Raw genomic sequence first — 21,780 nt, forward strand, 5'->3', positions numbered from 1 at the left:
AAATCACTGAACTGGAGTTTCCCTCAAAACATCCAACCCACATCACTGAGTCTCCTTGACTGGGAGGAAGAAAACAGTATAAACATTGTGAAGTTTCTCTGAAAGACAGAACATTAAACTGTTTGGGAAAAGATAACATGCACAGGGCCATTCAGCCCCTCTAGACAATTCTATTCCATCATGGCTGATCTTTATCTTAAATATATTTGACCACCTTTCTGCCAGGTCCCTCAAATCCTTACCTCAGCAGAAGTCTATCGATCTCATGGTGCTTCAGCCTCGACAACTGTTTCGTGGGAGAGAGTTCCAGATTTCCCCTCCTCTTTGTATGACTGAGTGCTTCCAGACATCACCCCTGGCTCTCATTTTAAATTTCGGCCTCCTTTATCTGGATTTGCAACCCACCCCCCTACCCCACCAGAGGAAATGGTTGCTCGAGTTGGGAGGTAGAGTGGTGGAGGGGGTTTTAATCAAAATAAGGGGTCATTTTGGGCTCAGTGGAGAGTTAAAGTCCTAAAAAAAATCAGAATCCCAACCCAAACCCACCCAATTCTGGCTTAAACTGAGGGGGGAATCTATGGAATTCATTGCCACAGAAGGCTGTGGAGGCCAGGTCATTGTATTTAAGACGGAGATAGATAGGTTCTTGATTGATAAGGGGGTCAAAGGTTACGGGGAGAAGGCGGGAGAATGGGGTTGAGAAACTTATCAGCCATGATTGAATGGCGGAGCTGACTCGATGGGCCGAATGGCCTAATTTCTGCTCCTATGTCTTATGGTCTTATGGTCTTATGGAAGGTGAGCGGTTGACCAATCTGCTCCAAGGAATGGGCTATTTAAATATGGTAATGAGGCTGTGTACCTCATTGTTCTTCAGCTTTCCAACTTTAACTCTGGTTGGACAAGGAGCAGGAATGCCGTCAGCTACACCCAGGTGAGGGCTTGGTTAGATTCAGGGGGGCAGATGAGGCCTTTACCTACCTCATGGAGCCTGCATGCCCATCTGAGTAAATCTGCATTCAGGATGCCCCTCCCCCAATCTTTCCTAGAGGCCTCCGACCTCCCCCCGAAGTCTCTGATTCCAACCCCCACCCCCCCATCATCACAACCCCATTCCCCCTACCCCGGCAGGCAAGATAAGTAAAAATCCAGGCCTCTGCACCTACCCTATCCAATCCTTTTGACATTTGCAATTACACGATCGGTTGATCTCTGAAACTTCTAAACTCAGGAATGCAAGGCAACCTGGCCTCATGATTTAACCCTTTCAGCTCGGATATCATTCTGGTGAATCTGTGCTCTACACCCCCTCCAAGGCCAGTCTCTCCTTCCTGAGGTGCGGTGCCCAGAACTGAACCCAGTTACTCCAGGTGGGGTCTGTCCAAGTCTCTGTACAACTGAATCATTGCTTCATTCCCCACTGAATTCCAAACCCATTGAGATAAAGGCCAACATTCCATTGGCCTCCTTGACTGGACACAGTGATATAAAACAACAACTACTTGTATTTATACATTTGCCTTTAAGGTAGGAAAAGGTTTCAAAGTGCTTCACAGGAGTGTTATCAAACAAAATTTGCCACCAAGCTGCTTAAGGAGATATTAGGACAGTTGACTAAACATTGACTAATGAGGTAGATTTTAAGGAGCATTAACATTACCACAGTGCCATGAACAATCCCCTGTGGCCCAATATAACAGTAGCTTCCTGCAGTCATCTGTCCATACCTGAGACAAAGAGCAAACAAAATCTCAAATTAGTTCAATTTTTCACATCGTCAGAGCTTGGGTGAGATCCTCTGCTGATAGCTGAAGGGTTATTAGGCCTCTCTGCTATAAGACAGGGGCACACAGCCCAGTCAGCTCCCCAGACTTATTCCCAGTTCCAATGTCAGGTCTGGTGTGAGGAGGGGAGTCATTGCCCATCATTCCCACTCCTGCAAGCTCCCAGTTGCCTCCTGCAGGAACATGCAAGTGTGGACTGTAACTGTGAAGCCCACCATGTGGAATAGCCTTCTGAAACTCAAAGACGGAGAAAGAAGCAGTGAAATACCTCCCTTGCAGCAACTTTGGGTGCTTGTGGTAATCTTGCTGGAAGTTTTATAGATTAATAATCTATTTTGGAATGTTGCCCGAAAGGGGTGTGTAGTTGGGAGTCTAGTTAAATATAAATCTTGTGGGAACTGTTATAAAACTAAATGTAACTGTGTAACTGAAATCTTGTGTGTTTCTTTTCTTTTGTTAATAAATGTTTTAATTTAATCTTTAAAATCTCTAAAGGTGGTAGTGGACTTGTTGCTTCTGACTTCAGTGCACAAACCTTCTCGTAATAAATACAAATTCCAAAACCATTGTGATAGCTTGGCCAAGTTTCCCTCTGGGATTTGGTCAGCCTGGCAAATACCACCTGTCATATCGTTTCTGGTCAATGGTAACCCCCAGGATGTTGATAGTGGGGGGGTTCAGTGATGGTGATGCCATTGAATGTCAAGGGGAAATGGTTGAATTCTCTCTTGTGGAAGATGGTCATTGCCTGGCACTTGTGTGGCATAAAGGTTACTTGCCACTTGTCAGCCTAAACCTGGACATTTTCCAGGTCTTGCTGCATTTGGACATGAACTGCTTTAGTATCTGAGGAGTCACGAATGGTGCTGAACATTGTGCAATCATCAGTGAACATCCCCAAATCTGACCTTATGATGGAAGGAAGGTCACCGATGAAGCAGTTGGGCCGAGGACACTACCCTGAGGAACTCCTGCAGTGATGTCCTAGAGCTGAGATGATTGACCTTCAACAACCACAACCACCTTCCCTTGTGCTAGGTATGATTCCAACAGCGGAGAGTTTCCCCCCTGATTCCCATTGACTCCAGTTTTGCTCGGGCTCCTTGACATCAAGGGCAGTCACTCTCACCTCACCTTGCTTCAAAAGTACTTCATTGGCTGTAAAGCACTTTGGGATATCGTGTGATCATGGAAAGTATTTTTTCTTTCAACTATCAGGGAAGCAATACATTTAATTTTTAACCAAATTATTTGGCATTCACCAAATAAAATGAATAATTTGATTTGAAGTTCAAGGCACTTTTATGGCACAGTTTAGGACAGTTGTGAAGAATTTGTTTAAACTGTCCCCAGTACCTTACAGCCAGGTCTATCTGTGAGCCATGTCTTCTGAATATGGTGCAGTGTCTATCGGTCTGGATGGTTCTTAAAACGTAAAGCTGAACATCACTAGTCACAGGACAACACAGCATAAAACCCCTTTAACCCAGCTTAATAAACCAGACCTTTGGAACTTTTTTTTTGAAGAACTTGAGGCTGCTTCAAAAGGTCCTGAGAGTCCGAGGCCAGAATTTTCCTGGCCCGAGTCAGAATGCGACAGAGACCGGAATGCAAATGCAATGACCGCTGAGATATGTGGCCAGAAATCTCACCTCCATTTCTGCTCTCTGCCATTTCCCAGAAGACAGGCGGAATGACTGTGGGAACCCACCCACTCCCATTATTGAGGGAAATTACATCATTGTAGGGTCATTAAGAAGCTGCCCCTGGTTATTTTTCCAGAAGATCATAAGACCATAAGACATAGGAGCATAAATTAGGCCATTCGGCCCATCAAGTCTGCTCCGCCATTCAATCATGGCTGATAAGTTTCTCTACCCCATTCTCCCGCATTCTCCCCATAACCTTAGATCCCCTTACCAATCAAGAACCTACCTAAGTGCTGATACTTGCTTAGGTTAAGGTTTATAAGATTTCCGCAGTGAATTGCAAAATACTGACTGAAAAGCAGATTGGCTTTGTCAATTGCTAAGACTTTTTTTGGAAAGGGAAGACTTATCCCTGAATGATTTGCAACAATCAACCAAGGTGAGGTTAATGACATTAGCACAAAAGTTAAAGTTAGTGTTAAAAGCAGGGGCTAAGAAAGCAGAAATAATTGAGTTAATGGCACAGCATCTGGGATTGGAAGAAGAAAAGGTGAATCCAGATAGCAATTCAGTTGAGTTAGCTAGAATTCAACTGCAAACAAAGCAGCTTTAAATAGAAAAAGAAACGGAAATGCAAAAGCCTGAACTTGAATTCCAGAGAGAGAAGTTAGCAAGGGAGGAAAGAGATAAGGACAAGGAGTCAAGTCAAAGAGTAGAAAGAAATTAGACAGCAAGAATTGGCTAGAGAAAAGCTTACATTACAGAGTGAAAGAGAGTCTAGTAGTTTGGATGAGGAGTCAAGTCCCATTCCGAGCTTTGATATAACTATTGCTCAAAATCATTGAAGACGGAGTTGAGATATTTTATCTCATTTGAAAAGATAACTAACCAACTAAAGTGGCCAAAGGACACATGGACTCTCATTTTGCAAAGTGCTTTGGCTGGGAAGCCTATGGATGTGTATTCTAGACTTTCAGAAGAACAGTCTTCAGATTATGAAACAATTAAAATTGCAGTACTTAATGCCTATGAGTTTGTCCCTGAAGCATTTCAGTTGAAATTTCACACTTTAAAGAAAAGACCAAATGAAGCATTTGTAGAGTTTGCAAGGGTAAACGAAGAGCTGCGGGATCGATAGTTTCAATCACTGAAGTTAGAACGAAATTTTAAGAATGTGAGGGAACTAATAATAATGGAAGAATTTTGAAAGAGCATCCCAATAGCTATTAGGTCACCCTTGTAAGGTTCCTAGGGTGTGGGTAGCAGTGGTTTAGGCAGATGGGTAGGATACATCATGTAGGCAGCTGGGGGGACAGTAGATCTCCATTTGTAAACCAACAGGGAAGCTGGAAGAACAGAAAGTGGTCTCGCTGTATGGAGGAGGTATAAAATGTTCCAGCCAAGAAAAATGATTGTGTAGAAGATAAAAGTGACGTAAAGATACTAGTATGCTTTTATTACTGTAGGACCGGCCATCTCAAATCCCATTGCTGGAAGCTGAATAGTAAACCGGTGGCAGTAATAAGAACAATTAAGGAGTCTTTAGAAAAAGTCATACCAGAAAGGGAAATGGATGTTAAAACAGTGGCACTGGTGCAAGTGACAGAGGCTTCCACAGAGAAAGTTACACCAGAAAGTGAAAATTGTGAGGAACCCAGTACTTCTAATGTTTTTATAGCAGGAGAATGGAACAACAGCCTGACATAGTCACACTCACGGAAACATATCTTACAGATAATGTCCCAGACACCACCATCACTCTCCCTGGGTATGTCCTGTCCCACTGGCAGGACAGCCCCAGCAGAGGTGGCAGCACAGTGGTATACAGTCGGGAGGGAATTGCTCTGGGAGTCCTCAATGAACCCCGTGAAGTCTCATGGCATCAGTTCAAACATGGGCAAGGAAACCTCCTGCTGATTACCACATACTGCCCTCCCTCAGCTGATGAATCAGTGCTCCACCATGTTGAACGCCATGTTGTTCTGGAGAGATTGTAGTGGAGATTTATAAAAATGTTGCCAGGGTTTGAAAATTGCAGCTATGAGGAGATATTAGATAGGCTAGTGTTGTTTTCCTTAGAACAGAGGAGACTAAGGGGTGACCTAACTGTGGTGTACAATATTAAGAGGGGCCTAGATAGGGTAGATAGGAAAGACTTGTTTCCCCTGGCTGTGGGGTCAATTACCAGGTGACATAGATTTAAGGTGATTGGTAGAAGGATTAGAGGGGACATGAGGAAAAACTTTTTCACCCAGAGGGTGGTGGGTGTCTGGAATTCACTGCCTAAGTTGGTGGTTGAGGCAGAAACGTTCTACTCATTTACAAGTTACCTGGATCTGCACCTGAAGCGCTGGAACCTGCAAGGTTACGGACCAGGGGCTGGAAAGTGGGATTAAAATCAGCGGCTAGTTTCTTTTTTCTCTTTTTGGCCAGTGCAGATACGATGGGCTGAATGGCCTCTTTCTGCTCTGTAACCTTTCTATGGTTCTATGCTTTAACCACTTGGAGGAAGCATTGAGGGTGGCAAGGGCACAGAATGTACTCTGGGTGGGGGACTTCAATGTCCATCATCAAGAGTGGCTCGGTAGCACCACTACTGACCAAGCTGGCCAGGTCCTAAGTGACTTAGCGTCTAGACTGGGTCTGCAGCAGGTGGTGAGGAAACCAACAGGAGGGAAAAATATACTTGATCTGATCCTCACCAACCTGCTTGCCGTAGATGCATCTGTCCATGACAGTATCGGTAGGACTGACCACTGCACAGTGGTCAACAAGAGAGAATCTAACTGTTGCCCCCTGACATTCAATGGCATTACCATCGCTGAATCCCCCGCTGTCAACATTCTGGGGGTTATCAGAAACTGAACTGGACTAGCCATAAAAATACCATGGCTACAAGAGCAGGTCAGAGACTAGATCCTGCGGCGAGTAACTCAGCTCTTGACTCCCCAAAGCCTGTCCACCATCTTCAAGGCACAAGTCAGGAGTGTAATGGAATACTCCCCACTTGCCTGGATGAGTGCAGCTCCAACAACACTCAAGAAGCTTGACACCATTCAGTGCAAAGCAGCCCCCGCTTGATTGGCACCCCATCCACAAACATTCACTCCCTCCACCACCGACTCACAGTAGCAGCAGTGTGTACCATCTACAAGGTGCACTGCAGGAACTCACCAAGGCTCCTTAGACAGCACCTTCCAAACTCACGACCACTACCATCTAGAAGGACAAGGGCATTGGATGCATAGGAACACCACCACCTGGAAGTTCCCCTCCAAGTCACTCACCAACCTGACTTGGAAATATATCGCCGTTCCTTCACTGTCACTGGGTCAAAATCCTGGAACTCCCTTCCTAACAGCACTGTGGGTGTACCTACACCACATGGACTGCAGCGGTTCAAGAAGGCAGCTCACCACCACCTTCTCAAGGGCAATTAGGGATGGGCAATAAATGCTGGCCCAGCCAGCGAAGCTCACATCCCATGAACGAATTTTAAAATCCTGAAAAATACAAGGGGTTTGTATTGGAAGGGGAAGTCCCTCTATTTTTGACAAGAAGAAACCCAGAAAAATTGTTATCCTGAGAGATACTGGTTCAGCTCAGAGCTTATTGTTAGCAAGGAATCTGGATCTTTATCCAGAAAAGTCACTGAATCGGAATGTATTATTACAGGGTATTGAGGGGACGTGTGTGTCTTACCCATTGCATAGAGCAAATTTAAGTTGAGCTCTGATGAAGGGACCTTATGTGGTTGGAATTGTTCCAAAGTTACCTATTGCAAATGTAGACTTTATATTGGGCAATGATATAGTGGGCAGTATAGATTTTCCACAACCTGGGATGGAGTGTCATAGTTCCAAAGTTGTTCCTGTGAATAAAAACTCCTTGCCTAATTGTGAGCCAGTTGAGTGAAGAATTGATCCAAGTACCAATACTGATGTATCATCCTCAGTAAGGGGCAGTACAGAGGGAACAGAAGTGCTCGCAGAATTGAAAACTAAGAATTGTCAATTGAAAAGATGGAAACCACAAGATGGTCTGGGAGGGTCAATGACCTTGGACACTGCAGTGCAAGTGCTTGCCAGTGTTGACACGTGGGGCACAGCAGCAGGAATCCAGGTAAGTGAACAGTTCACAAAAGACCATTACAAACCTGCAGATGAGCAGAATGATATGGTTCGTGAATTATGTAAAAGAGTTGAAATAATGGATCTAAAAGTAAAAATACAGGGTGAGGAAGTGACCGATGTTGCTTGAAGAGCATTAAGTAAGACCCATTTGGAATGGGATCAGGAGAAACTACAAGATCTTAACATTTTCAAAGATCAAACCAAGCAGGAGTATGAAGACCTTTTGTGTGAACATAAAAAGCATCTCAATAACATCCTTGAAACAGCTAAAAGAGATTTCGACCAAAGGAGAATTGTTAATGCACAATGAAACCATTTTGACTTTATTGTCTCAAAATGAGGATTTGCCATGTTTGAATTCAGACTATGAGCTTGAAGATAGAATTACACCTACGGCTAATGAAAAGGATGACAAATGGGCTGTGGACTTAAATGAAACACTCTTTGCCAGATTAAAGACTGGGAATAAGAGGGAGAAGAAACATAAACTCTGAGTTATGATAATTTGATGATGTTTAAATTCTGCTAATCTTTCTTGTCGCATGTTTTGCTTTTGTTTTGGTTAAACCTCTGTAACTTTATAATACGATATGTGTAATCGTGAAACAAAATGAAAAGTTTATCTGTATAATTTGTAAAAGCTATTTGTTAAAAGTTTATGATGCTGAGTATTCTTGTAAAGAAATTGTAACGCCATTGTGAAGAAACCTTCACTGTAGTGAAACTTTCTTTCTTTCGAGGGTTATGAAATCCATTCATTGTGTGCTATGTAAGTCTGTAGAGATTGTAACATTTAAAATATAAGATGTTCCAATACTTGTTACATTTGTTCCTGCCTAGTAACAAGGGCAGAACCCTTTTGGAGTGTTTTGATAGGTCACCAGATCAGTTCAAGGGTCAGTGAACAGCACTTCTTGAACAGCCAGTTGGAGTCAGTTTTTGGTCAGCTAGAAAATGTCCGAGAGGTAAGGGACAAACACAAGGACAGGAACAGGCCCCAGTTAAGTTCAAAACCATGAAAAGGGCTGCGGTTGTGTGAAGTGGGCTCGAGGGAAGCTTGGAAGATCCATCAAGGTAGCTGAAGGTTGGTGACTCTGTGCTGTGGGCCACTGGGGCAAAGGTACCCCTTTGGAGCAGTGGTGTTCTGTTCGGCACGGCCGAAGATCTGAAGCTGTGCTTGTGAGTTGATGCTTGAGTGTACTCAGAAATCCAGGGGAATGTAATCTCAGAAGGTGAGGTTGCAGCCTTTGAAGTGGGCTGTTGTTGAAGTCATCGGAGTTGGAGCGATTTTTTGGAGGGAATTCCAAGGCGAGATTTTCAAAGGTGGAGATTGGAAACCCTCGTGAGAAGGACAAAGTTTCAGTGAGAATGGTTGGCTCACGATGTGACAAACGCCCAACTGGGCTTTGAGAAATCCATGGAATCTGTTTTGGTCGCATTTGTCATTTATTGCATAATGTGGTGTGTGCGACCACAGTTTGCCTGTTAATTCATATGTACCTCATACTAACCCTGAATGTTAGAATATAACATACATATTGTAAATTGTTTTATCTTTCTGAACTTGTATAGTAAAGTTTGATTTTGTATGTTTAAAACCCGTGGTAAATTGAGGCTTTATTCAGTTAGTAAGTGTCTTGATTCTCAAGCTTTATCTCCTTGAAATAAAACATTTACATATCTACCTCTCTTCAGCTCTGAAGACGGATCATTCGGACTCGAAACATTAACTCTGTTTCTCTCTCCCCAGGTGTGCCAGACCTGCTGAGCTTTTTCAGCATTTTCTGTTTTTATTTCAGATTTCAAGCATCTGCAGTATTTTACTTTTATTAAACAAAACGTTATTGGTCCTTAAATAGATTTCCTCCCACGAACACAGCACTTACTCAATTCTGACCCTCCGACAGTGCAGCGTTCCCTCAGTACTGACCCTCCGACAGTGCAGCGCTCCCTCAGTACTGACCCTCTGACAGTGCAGCGCTCCCTCAGTACTGACCCTCCGACAGTGCAGCGCTCCCTCACTACAGATCTTCAGACAGTGCAGCGCTTCCTCACTACTGAACCTCAGACAGTGCAGCACTCCCTCAGTACTGACCCTCTGATAGTGCAGCACCCCCTCAGTGCTGACCCTCTGACAGTGCAGCACCCCCTCAGTACTGACCCTCTGACAGTGCAGCACCCCCTCAGTACTGACCCTCTGACAGTGCAGCACCCCCTCAGTACTGACCCTCTGACAGTGCAGCACCCCCTCAGTACTGACCCTCTGACAGTGCAGCACACCCTCAGTACTGACCCTCTGACTGTGCAGCACCCCCTCAGTACTGACCCTCTGACAGTGCAGCACTCCCTCAGTACTGACCCTCTGACAGTGCAGCACTCCCTCAGTACTGACCCTCTGACAGTGCAGCACCCCCTCAGTACTGACCCTCTGACAGTGCAGCACTCCCTCAGTACTGACCCTCTGACAGTGCAGCACTCCCTCAGTGCTGACCCTCTGACAGTGCAGCACTCCCTCAGTACTGACCCTCTGACAGTGCAGCACTCCTGCCGTATTCAAACCCACAACCTTCTGACTCAGAGACGGGAGACGGTGCTATTTAATGAGCCAAAGCTGACACATCACTTGCCCAGCTTACGTATATCAATACTCTGTTCATTTGCTTTGTAGCCAAATGTGAGGAAGACAGGTCAGGAGTCTCTTACATTGTCACGCCCATTGCAAACATCTTCTCGTACTCATCCCTCGAGGAATAGTTTGGGATAACCTGGAACACAGTGGAGGTGAAAAGAGAAACTGTCAGATTGATAAACAGCGGCAGCAGTCTCTCCGCACAATCCCTACAGATTGGGAAATGCAGCAACTGTGGGGAAAGCAACAGAGATTGGAAAAGGTGTGGCACGCTAGAATCCTGATGCTTTGCATAGTCCTCAGAATTCCATTCTGCACTGTTATACATAGGATTAGATGAGATATACTGCACAGAGACAGGCCATTCAGCCCAAACAGTCCGTGATGGTGTTTATGTTCCACTCAAGCCTCCTCCCATCTTTCTTCATCTAAATCTACCATCATAATCCTCTATTCCTTTCTCCCTCTCATATGCTTCTATCTATTATTTTAAGCAGGTTGATGCCTCCATGGAAGTAGCAGAGGGAAGAATTTCCAATACACAAAACAGACACTAAACTTGTACCCAGTGCTGTTGTTTCAGGAAGAAAGAGAGAGGGGCCCAAGTATAGAGAAAGAGAGATGAAAGGAGGCATGGTAGAGTGAGGGTTGGAGAGGATCAGATACAGTGAACCAGAGAAAAGAGAAAGAAATGGAAGGAAAGATAAAAAAGAGAGAAGAGAAAGTAGATTGCAATGAGGGGGAAGGAGAAAAATAGCGTGAAAGATATAGGGTGGCAAGAAAAGAGAATGAAAGAGAGAGGGAATAGTATCATAGAATGGTTACAGCACAGAAGGATGCCATTCGGCCCATCATGAAATGGTGCAAGTGAGACAGAGTGAGAGGGACAGAGACAGAAAGAAACATGAAAATAAACATAGAGAGATTGATAGAGAGGGGGAGAGAGGGGAAGCTCCGTGTTTAAATTCTTTCACAGGACGTGGGCAATGTTGGCTGGTCCAGCATTTATTGCCCATCCCTAATTGCCCTTGAGAAGGTGGTGGTGAGCTGCCTTCTTGAACCGCTGCAGTCCATGTGGTGTAGGTACACCCACAGTGCTGTTAGGGAGGGAGTTCCAGGATTTTGACCCAGTGACAGTGAAGGAACGGCCGATATATTTCCAAGTCAGGATGGTGAGTGGCTTGGAGGGGAACTTCCAGGCAGTGGTTTTCCCATGTGTCTGCTGCCCTTGTCCTTCTAGATGGTAGTGGTCGTGGGTTTGGGAAGTGCTGGCAATTGATAAAGGACAGCATGAAAGAGTGAGAGTGACAGCACAGCCTGAATGAAATGGAGCAGCAAAGTGAAGGGAAGCCGGGGAAAACAAAAAGGAAGAAAATACTTTTCCTACAAAGTGGAATCATCAGGAATCCTGAAGAACACAGGGTCCTGGGCAGTGAGAGAGGCCATTATTCTTACCATGCCATTTGTGATAACAACACGCGGTGCATTCCGGGGACTTGGGAACAAGCCCTGTGGGTGTCCACTGTACATGACCAGTGTCTGCTCCTCCGTCATCTCGGACAGATAATGCATCGCCAGTCTAAACTGTCAACAAGGAGATCCAAAAGGCACAATCGTCAGAGAGTCAGAGAGGAGGAAAATTCAGGCAATGACTTCCACAAAAGCACAAGTCACAGATTATGATTAATACACACACACACACAGGGCATGATTTGTCACATTAGCACTGTATCATTACAGTGCAGGGTTTCAGCACAGAGGATTTCTCTCGCCTCTGAGTCACAAGGTTTTCTGGCCAATATTATTCCTCAAGTATTATTCATCACGAAATACAGATTGCTCACACTGAGTTTGTGGGGTCTTGCTGTGCACAAATTGGCCGCCACGTTTCCTGCAGCAGCGATTTGTGACAACCACACTTCAAAAACTATTTCATTGGCTGCAAACTGCTTTGAGGGGGGGCGCCCTGAGATCATGTAAGGAGCTGTAGGAGTTTAAACTTATCTCTTTTATCAATTGTGGGAGCTGAGTTTGATCCCAACCCAGACTGCAAGTTACCACGGCTCACTGCACACAGCAATCCTAAATCAGTCTCGATCCTCTGCCTGGTGGGCATGGCTGAACTTCACAAAGGTGCCCTTGAATTGGGCACTCCTGGGTAAAACCTCCCATACCCTTGCTCCTGGCGCACCCCGGAACCCGGCTTTGCAAGCAGAGACTGCCCATTACCGCTGATTTTCAGTCCGTTCCTCTGAATCTAACCCCAGGAGCATCCCTCAAAACAAACTTCATCTCGGCCCCAACGGCACCATTCAGAGAGGAATCAAACACTCCCGGGACAGGTCCAGCATGGAGTTAGAGACAGGGTTTGACCATTGTCCACTGAAACCAGTCACTGTCTGAGTGAAGTCGTTAATCTGGTGTCAGTTTAAGCAGTCAGTTTTTGTGCCAAGCACTCCATAGCCTGGAGTGAGTCTGCTCTTCCTGAATTGCTGTCGGATCTGTAAAGGACCCAGTTGATCCAGTGGGCCTTCATTATGTTATTGCTGCCTGTGCACGTTTATGGAAAAAAATTCGCTTTGAACCAAACTACTGCCAATATATTTGTCGCTGAGTCAGGGACAGACATGCCCCTATTACTGAGTCTCCCCTGTTTGAAAACCCAATCAATTAAACAGTCATCAAAAAAATTCTTCCAGTATTCTCACTTTGTTTTATCTTTTTTACATTCCGAGACAGCACCTGGAATATATAAAAGTTGGAAACCATTCCACAGCTGCTGACTTTCGTTTTATTTTTACTTCAATTCCACATTAAACCCATTGGAAAGAAAACTCTTAATATCCGTCTTTTCCTGAGGAATGTGGAGCATGCAGCTACAGCATCTTAAAGGAGCAGCTCTTTAAAAGAAACTTGATCTCAGGGTGTGGCTGGTCTCCCTGCCAGACCGCTGCTTCCCCGTCAGCTGATTGGATCGCTCGACCACTTTAGAGTGTTAAACACTGACCGTGAGCTGTTTTATATCCAGCCTCCCACTTTCCACCCTCTGTAAACTTCAACTCGTCCAAAACTCTGCTGCTCGGCATCTGCGCTCCCACCAAGACCCATTCGCTCATAGCCCCCTGTGCTCTCTGACCCCAGTCCAGCAACGCCTTGATTTTACATTTCTCATTCTTATTTCCAGATCCCATCAATGTCTCACCTCTCCCTATCTCTCTAACCCCCCCCAGCCCCACTATCCTCCGCGATCTCTGAACTTCTCCAATTCTCTCAAGCGTCCTGATTTTCATCGCTCCACCATGGCTGGCCATGTCCTCACCTGCTGAGGCCCCAGCACATATTAGGCCACATCTTGGAATGAAGGCACATTGCTGTTCTCTCTACTCTCTGTCCCCTCCCTCCTAACCAATTCCCACCCTATGCAATCTGTTGCCTTCAATTCCACGCGCTCTCATTCTTGTCAACAGTCTTTTATGTGGAACTTTATGGAATGCCTTCTGGAAGTCCATTTAAACAACATCAACAGGCACTCCTTTCTATTGACAGGAAAACTTACAGGAAGGTGTGTTTTATACACAGGACACCAGTTGATATAAACAGCAAGATTCCATGACTGTGTCAGAATCGTCCCAATAACCACTGGGTGATAGGCTTACCTGGGCCCAGTTACTGAAGACTTGTCCATTCCCTCCGTACGTCACAAGCTCCTGGGGAAACTGAAACCAAAAAAAATTCAAGCAAGTTACCAAGAACCCCCAGTAACCTGTAGGACAAACTCCTCCAGAGTATAGTGGGCAGAGCAGGAAACTGGGGTTGACCCTTGGACTCTGTTGAGTCAGAAAATCTCACAGTGGGGAGGGAGGGTAGGAGTTGGACATTACCTTTAGCCTCAGTGAGAGAGGGCACAATTATTCAGGGCCCACGATCCTGGTGATTAAGCACTGAGCCCTCAGAGTGCCTGGACAATACCTAAGAAGAGGATGGGCTATGGGTGGAGCATCCTGCCTTTGTACACACATGAAGAACAGCTACTCGGTAATGGAGGACTGGCCCCATAGTGGAATATTTAACCATGAGCAGCATCACAATGAGGTTCAAAACCTGTCCTCCTCTGAAATCATAGGAACTTAAGAACATAAGAACAGGAGCAGCAGTACACACACTTGCTCCGCCATTCAATGTGATTGTGGCTGATTTTGGGCTTCAACTCCACTTTTCTGCCTACTCCCCATATCCCTTGATTCCCTGAGAGACCAAAAATGTATCGATTAGTTTTAAATTTATTCAATGATGGAGCATCCACAACCCTCATCTTTCATTCTTCACTTCTAAGTGAACATAGGCCCAATAAACTCAGCCCCTCATCATAGGACAACCCTCACATACCAACAGCAATAGTGATGGTGTGCCTCACCGTCAGAGGGTCAGTACTGAGGGAGTGCTGCACTGTCAGAGAGTCAGTACTGAGGCAATGCTGCATTGTCGGAGGGTCGGTATTGAGGGAGTGCTGCACTGTCAGAGGGTCAGTACTGAGGGAGTGCTGCACTGTCAGAGGGTCAGTACTGAGGGAGTGCTGCACTGTCAGAGAGTCAGCACTGAGGCAATGCTGCACTGTCGGAGGGTCAGTATTGAGGGAGTGCTGCACTGTCGGAGGGTCAGTGCTGAGGGAGTGCTGCACAGTCAGAGAGTCAGTACTGAGGGAGTGCTGCACTTTTGAAGGGTCAGGACTGAGGGAGCGTCACCATTCAGAGGAGATGCTAAACCAAGGCCCCATTTGGTTTCTCTGTTACATTTAAAAGATCCCATGGATTTATATTAAATGAGAACAGGGTAGTTATTCCTGGTGTCTGGTGCAAATATTTATCCCTTAACCCACATCAGTAAAACAGATTATCTGGTCATTTATCACATTTTTACTTATGGGATCTTGCTTTGCATAAATTGGCTGCCATCATCTTTCCTGCATTGCAACAGTGACCACATTCATTGTGTATTCAAATACACAAAGGGTATTCAAAGGTACCTCATTGGCTGTGAAGGGTTTTGGGACATCCTGTGGTTGTTAAAGGTGCAATAGAAATGCACATTCTACTGACCGTGAGGTATCTGGAAATGAATGGGAACCTGGGTTTAAACCTTACGTGCAGTTCCCTGAGGCTGCATCAATCTTAGACAAAGTTGGCTACATGTTACCCAAAAAAATGATGTCTTGTTGAAGAGATGATCATTGACAGTTTACCTGAGCAACTCGTGGGTCCAGGTTGTTCATAATCATGTGCATGATTGCTGCAGCTGCCTTTGTTTTGCAAGGATACTGAGTGATCGGATAAGCTCTGTAAGAAACAAGAATAAAATATGTTTGTTAACTGGCCCCACTAGTGTGCACAATTTGTCTTTCCATGAGACCCAGGAGTACACTCGTCTCCCCGGGTCATCTGGTTTTGTTTGACTTCCACTCAGCCTCTTTAATGCTGAAGTATACATTAGTATTAGAGTCAGAAATCCCACTCATGGTTTAAACATTCATTCCTTCACCACTGACACAGAGTGGCAGCAGTGTGTTGGAACCATATCATCAAGAACTGTATTGTTCTTTCAAAATTTGGAAGGGCAATTGCATTATTTGGACACTTGGATCTTTTTTTAAAAAGGTTGTAAGTTCACCTTGGTCGGGAAGCAAGCATGTCTTTTCCAAGAAATTACCTGACCAGCATGGTACCTGAGGAGGAGAGCTGTTAGCTTATTCAAACTGTAATTACTTTAATTGATGGGGGAAAAAAACTGGCTTAAAGGCAAAGGCCTGGTGATTTACTGGAAATCACCTGATGGGGAAGCTTTATGTTTTGAGCTTGTTTTTTTTTACTCAGTTGGGAATGAATTGAGAAAGTCAAAAGCTGCCCCGTTCACCCTCTCCTTGCCTTGTCTGAAATAGAGTGGTTATCAGCATCCGGCTAGGAATCCTCATTTCAATGGACTTGTCTGTCTTTGGAAACCTGGAGGCTGAGACAAGAAGGATTGATCCAGCTCTATTTTCCTCCATGCTAAAGCTCCGTTGGTGAGAACCTCCAGACATCTTCTGGGACTAGCGATTTGTCTTCACATGAGGGAGCACCAGATCGATGGCACCAGAACCCTGCAAACTTTATCCTTTGTTTTATGAGGTCTTTTCTTCAGCCGCCCATCCCTGCAGAGACCCGATCCGTTTATCCTTTGCGTGTTTGTGTGTGTGTGTGCATGTGTGCGTGTGCATGCATGTGTGTGCGTGTGCGTGTGCATGTGTGTGTGCGTGTGCATGTGTGTGTGCATGTGCGCGCACTGAGGGATTTTAAGGGATAGATAGCTACACTTCCAGTTTACAAATTGTGTGTTAACCAGTTCTTACAACCTGTTTTTAAAAAGTTTTGTTTTATAACAAATCAATCATTCTGAGTTTATTGAAAGAAGCCTGGTTAAAGTCTCTTTTATTCTGGGTCTAATGGTAGTGAAGGTAAACAATTGTCCATTTTGGTGAATGAATTAGACTTTTCAACTAATGGTGCAGCCTGTGGTGTAGTGGGGTTAGTCAAACTGCAGACTCCTCCCATCTCAGCCGTAACAAGAGTGTACCATCTACAAGATGCACTGCAGAAACTCACCAAGACTCCTTCAACAGTACCTTCCAAACCCATAACCTCCACCGCCTAGAAGGGCAAGAGCAGCAGATGCATAGGAACACCACCCCTTGGAAGTTGCCCTCCAAGTCACTCATATAGTAACATAGAAAATAGGAGCAGGAGTAGGCCATTCTGCCCTTTAAACCTGCTCCACCATTCAATATGAACGTGGCTGATCCTCTATCTCAACACCGTACTCCTGCACTCTCCCCATACCTCTTGATGCCTTCAGAGTCCAGAAATCTATCTATTTCCTTCTTAAATATATTCAATGACTTGGCCTCTACAGCCTCTGTGGTAGAGAATTCCACAGGTTCGCCACCCTCTGAGTGAAGAAGTTTTTCGTCATCTCAGTCCTAAATGGTCTACCCTGTATCCTGAGACTGTGACCCCTTGTTCTAGACCTCCCCAGCCAGAGGAGACATCATCCCTGTATCCAGTCTGTCCAGCCCTGTCAGAATTTTATATGTTTCCATGAGATCTCCTCTCATTCTTCTAAACTCCAGTGAATCCAGGCCTAGTCGACCCAATCTCTCCGCATATGACAATCCTGCCATCCCAGGAATCAGTCTGGTGAACCTTCGCTGCACTCCCTCTATGGCAAGTGTATCCTTTCTTAGGTAAGGAGACCAAAACTGCGCACAATACTCCAGGTGTGGTCTCACCAAGGCCCTGTACAGCTGCAGTAAGACATCCTTGCTCCTGTACTCAAGTCCTCTTGCAATGAAGGCCAACATACAATTTGCCTTTTTAACTGTTTGCTGCACCTGCATGCTTGCTTTCAGTGACTGGTGTACAAGGACACCCAGGTCCCTTTGTACATCAACATTTCCCAATCTATCACTATTTAAATAATACTCTGCCATTCTGTTTTTCCTAACAAATTCACCATCCTGACTTGGAAATATATCACCGTTCCTTCACTGTCGCTGGGTCAAAATCCTGGAACTCCCTCCCTAACAGCACTGTGGGTGTACCTACAGCACATGGACTGCAGCAGTTCAAGAAGGCAGCTCAGCACCACCTTCTCAATTAGGGATGGGCAACAAATGCTGGCCTCGCCAGCGACGCCCACATCCTAAGAATGATTTTTTAAAAATCACCTCAAATGCCGGCAAAATGATTTGTTTCTAGGATACTAACACAACTGAAATACCTGCAATATTAAAAAACAATCTTTCCATTGATCATAAGATTGTAAGAAATAGGAGCAGGAGTAGGCCATTCAGCCCATCGAGACTGCTCTGCCACTCAATAGGATCTTGACTGATCTGATTGTGGCTGCAACTATAATTTCCTGCCTGCCCCCATAACCCTTGGACTCTGTCCAACTCAGCCTTGAATATATTCAATGATCCAGCCTTCACCGCTCTCAGAGAAGAGAATTCTAAAGACTAACAACCCTTTAAGTTATAAAAATTTTCCTCATCTCCGTCTTAAATGGAAGATCCCTGATTTGTAAACTGTGTTCGAGATTCCCCCACGAGGGGAAATCTCCTCTCAGCATTCATCCTATCAAGCCCCCTCAGAATCCTATATGTTTCAATGAGGCCGCCTCTCATTCTTCTAAACTCCAATGAGTACAGTCCCAACCTATTCAACCTCTCCTCATAAGGTAAACCCTGAACCTTCTCTGAACTTTTTCCAATGCAAGTATATCCCTCCTTAAGAAAGGTGACCAAAACTGTACACTATGTTCTAGGTGTGGTCTCACCAATTCCCTGTACAATCGTAGTCCCTAGTTTTATACCCCACTCTCCTTGTAATAAAGGCCAAAATTCTGTATGCCTTCCTAATTACCTGCTGTATCTACTTGCTGACTTTTTGTGATTCATGTACAAGGACATCCAGATCCCTCTGTACTGCAGCATTCCGCTGTCTTCCTGCATTTAAATCATATACTGCTTTGCTATTCTTTCTGCCAAGCCCACAACCTAACACAGAGGGTGGTTAGGATCTGGAATGCAACGCCTGAGAGTGTGGTGAAGACAGGGTCAATCGAGTGGTTAGGGTCTGGAATGCACTGTCTGAGGGTATGGGGGAGGCTGGGTCAATCGAGCGGTTAGGATCTGGAATGGAGAGTGTGGTGGAGACAGGGTCAATCGAATGGTTAGAATCTGGAATGGAGAGTGTGGTGAAGACAGGGTCAATCGAGTGGTTAGGATCTGGAATGCACTGTCTGAGAGTGTGGGGGAGACAGGGTCAATCGAGTGGTTAGGGTCTGGAATGCCCTGTCTGAGAGTGTGGGGGAGACAGGGTCAATCGAGTGGTTAGGGTCTGGAATGCACTGCCTGAGAGTGTGGGGGAGACAGGGTCAATCGAGTGGTTAGGGTCTGGAATGCACTGCCTGAGAGTGTGGTGGAGACAGGGTCAATCGAATGGTTAGAATCTGGAATGCATTGTCTGAGAGTGTGGGGGAGGCTGGGTCAATCGAGTGGTTAGGATCTGGAATTCACTGTCTGAGAGTGTGGTGGAGACAGGGTCAATCGAGTGGTTAGGATGTGGAATGTACTGTGGTGGAGAGTGTGGAGGAGTCAGGGTCAATCGAGTGGTTAGGATGTGAAATGTACTGTGGTGGAGAGTGTGGTGGAGGCAAATTCAATTGTGGATTTCAAAAGAAGAGAGAAAAAAAGTTGCAGAGGTACAGGAAAGGATAGGGGTGTGGAATTAGCTAAATTGTTCTTACAAAGAGTTTGTACGGACATGACAGGCCAAATGGCCTCATTCTGTGCTGTAACCGTTTGAGGACAAAAAGAGCTGAAGGTCCTTCTGGGATAGTGAATAATTACTGGATGTGAAATGTTTCCCGAGCTGTGGGGAGAAACAGGGATATGGAACTAACTGATTAACTCTTTCCAAAAGCCAGCACAAATAGTGTGAAGAGGAAATGGTGGGGTAGTGGTAATGTCACTGGACTAGTGTAGGCCCAGCCTAATGCTCTGGGGACATGGGTTCAAATCCCACCACAGCACGTGGTGGAATTTAAATTCAGTTAGTAAATCTGGAATACAAAATTAATCTCAGTAATGGCAACCATGAAATTAGCATTGATTGTCATAAAAACCCATCTGTTTCACAAATGCCCTTTAGGGAAGGAAATATGCCATCCTTACCTGGTCTGGCCTCAATGTGGTTAACTCTTAACTGTCCCCTGAAATGGCCTAGCAAGCCACTCAGTTCAAGGGCAAATAAGGATGGGTAACAAATGTAGGCCTTGCCAGTAATGCCCCTATCCCATGAAAGAATTTAAAAAAAGACAATTTAGGCCAAATGGCCTCTCCTGTTGTGTTATTATAATTATATAATATCTTGGGCTTATTTACAGTATAAGATACAAGGCACCAATCGCTCATAAGGGATTGGGTAAACATGTTGTGGATTCATTTATTAAGACTGGGCACATGAGAACAGTTATACACAGTTTTATAGCTCGGAGATATTAGGAGCTGTGCATGTGTGCTGTGCTCAAAGCAAAAGTGAAACTGAGACTGGATCACGTGACATGTTTCCCTTCTGGTGAGATTGTGCTGCTTTCCCTTAAAGGTATATTACAACATCTGTCTCTGATTACTTTGTGTTGTTGTACCCACCTTTTTTTTAAATTCATTCATGGGATATGGGCGTTGCTGGCTGGGCCAGCATTTAATGTGTATTCCTAATTGCCCTTGAGAAGGTGGTGGTGAGCTGCCTTCTTGAACCGCTGCAGTCCGTGTGGTGTAGGTACACCCACAGTGCTGTTAGGGAGGGAGTTCCAGGATTTTGACCCAGCGACAGTGAAGGAACGGCGATATATTTCCAAGTCAGGATGGTGAGTAGCTTGGAGGGGAACTTCCAGGTGGTGGTGTTCCCATCTATCTGCTGCCCTTATCCCTTTAGATAGTAATGGCTGTGGGTTTGGAAGGTGCTGTCAAAGGAGCCTTGGTGAATTCCTGCAGTGCATCTTGTAGATGGTACACACTGCTGCTACTGTGCATTGTTGGTGGAGGGAGTGAATGTTTGTGGATGAGGTGCCAATCAAGCGGGTTGCTTTGTCCTGGACGGTGCTAAGCTTCTTGAGTGTTGTGGGAGCTGCACTCATCCAGGCAAGTGGGGATTATTCCATCACTGATTTGTGTCTTATAGGTGGTGGACAGGTTTTGGGGAGTCAGGAGGTGAGTTACTATCGGCAGGACCTGTTCTTGTAGCCACAGTATTTATATGGCTAGTCCAGTACAATTACTGGTCAATGGTAACCCCCAGGATGTTGATAGTGGGGGATTCAGTGATGGTAATGCCATTGAACATCAAGGGGAGATGCTTAGATTGTCTCTTATTCGTTGGTAAGATTTAGAGTCCATTATTAAGGATGAGATTTCAGAATACTTGGAAGTGCATGGTAAAATCGGGCAAAGTCAGCATGGTTTCATCAAGGGGAGGTCATGCCTGACAAATCTGTTAGAATTCTTTGAGGAGGTAATGAGTAGGTTAGACAAAGGAGAGCCAATGGATGTTATCTACTTGGACTTCCAGAAGGCCTTTGACAAGGTGCCGCACAGGAGGCTGCTCAGTAAGGTAAGACCCCATGGTGTTATAGGCAAGGTACTAGCATGGATAGAAGATTGGCTGTCTGGCAGGAGGCAGAGAGTGGGGATAAGGGGTCCTTCTCAGGATGGCGGCCGGTGATTAGTGGAGTTCCGCAGGGGTCAGTGTTGGGACCACAACTTTTCACTTTATACATTAATGATCTAGATGAAGGAACTGAGGGCATCCTGGCTAAGTTTGCAGATGATACAAAGATAGGTGGAGGGACAGGTAGTATTGAGGAGGCGGGGAGGCTGCAGAAGGATTTGGACAGGTTAGGAGAATGGACAAAGAAGTGGCAGATGGAATACAACGTGGGGAAGTGTGAGGTCATGCACTTTGGTAGGAAGAATAGAGGCATAGACTATTTTC

The 21,780-nt window shown here is 45.2% G+C and overlaps 1 protein-coding gene across 1 annotated transcript in view; it reads right to left on the reverse strand.

Annotated features, from left to right (window-relative positions):
• uroc1 (urocanate hydratase 1) overlaps positions 1-21,780 on the reverse strand; it is a 110,562-nt gene that overhangs the window by 81,357 nt on the left and 7,425 nt on the right. The window contains exons 3-7 of the mRNA XM_078543100.1: positions 15,435-15,528; positions 13,852-13,911; positions 11,651-11,779; positions 10,270-10,331; positions 1,661-1,727 (exon numbers count right to left, since the gene is read on the reverse strand). Coding sequence (XP_078399226.1) covers positions 1,661-1,727; positions 10,270-10,331; positions 11,651-11,779; positions 13,852-13,911; positions 15,435-15,528 — 412 coding nt within the window. The remainder of the gene's footprint in view (positions 1-1,660; positions 1,728-10,269; positions 10,332-11,650; positions 11,780-13,851; positions 13,912-15,434; positions 15,529-21,780) is intronic.

The sequence above is a fragment of the Cetorhinus maximus genome, chromosome 6 (assembly GCF_964194155.1).
Source record: "Cetorhinus maximus chromosome 6, sCetMax3.hap1.1, whole genome shotgun sequence".
NCBI classification, from domain to species: domain Eukaryota; kingdom Metazoa; phylum Chordata; class Chondrichthyes; order Lamniformes; family Cetorhinidae; genus Cetorhinus; species Cetorhinus maximus.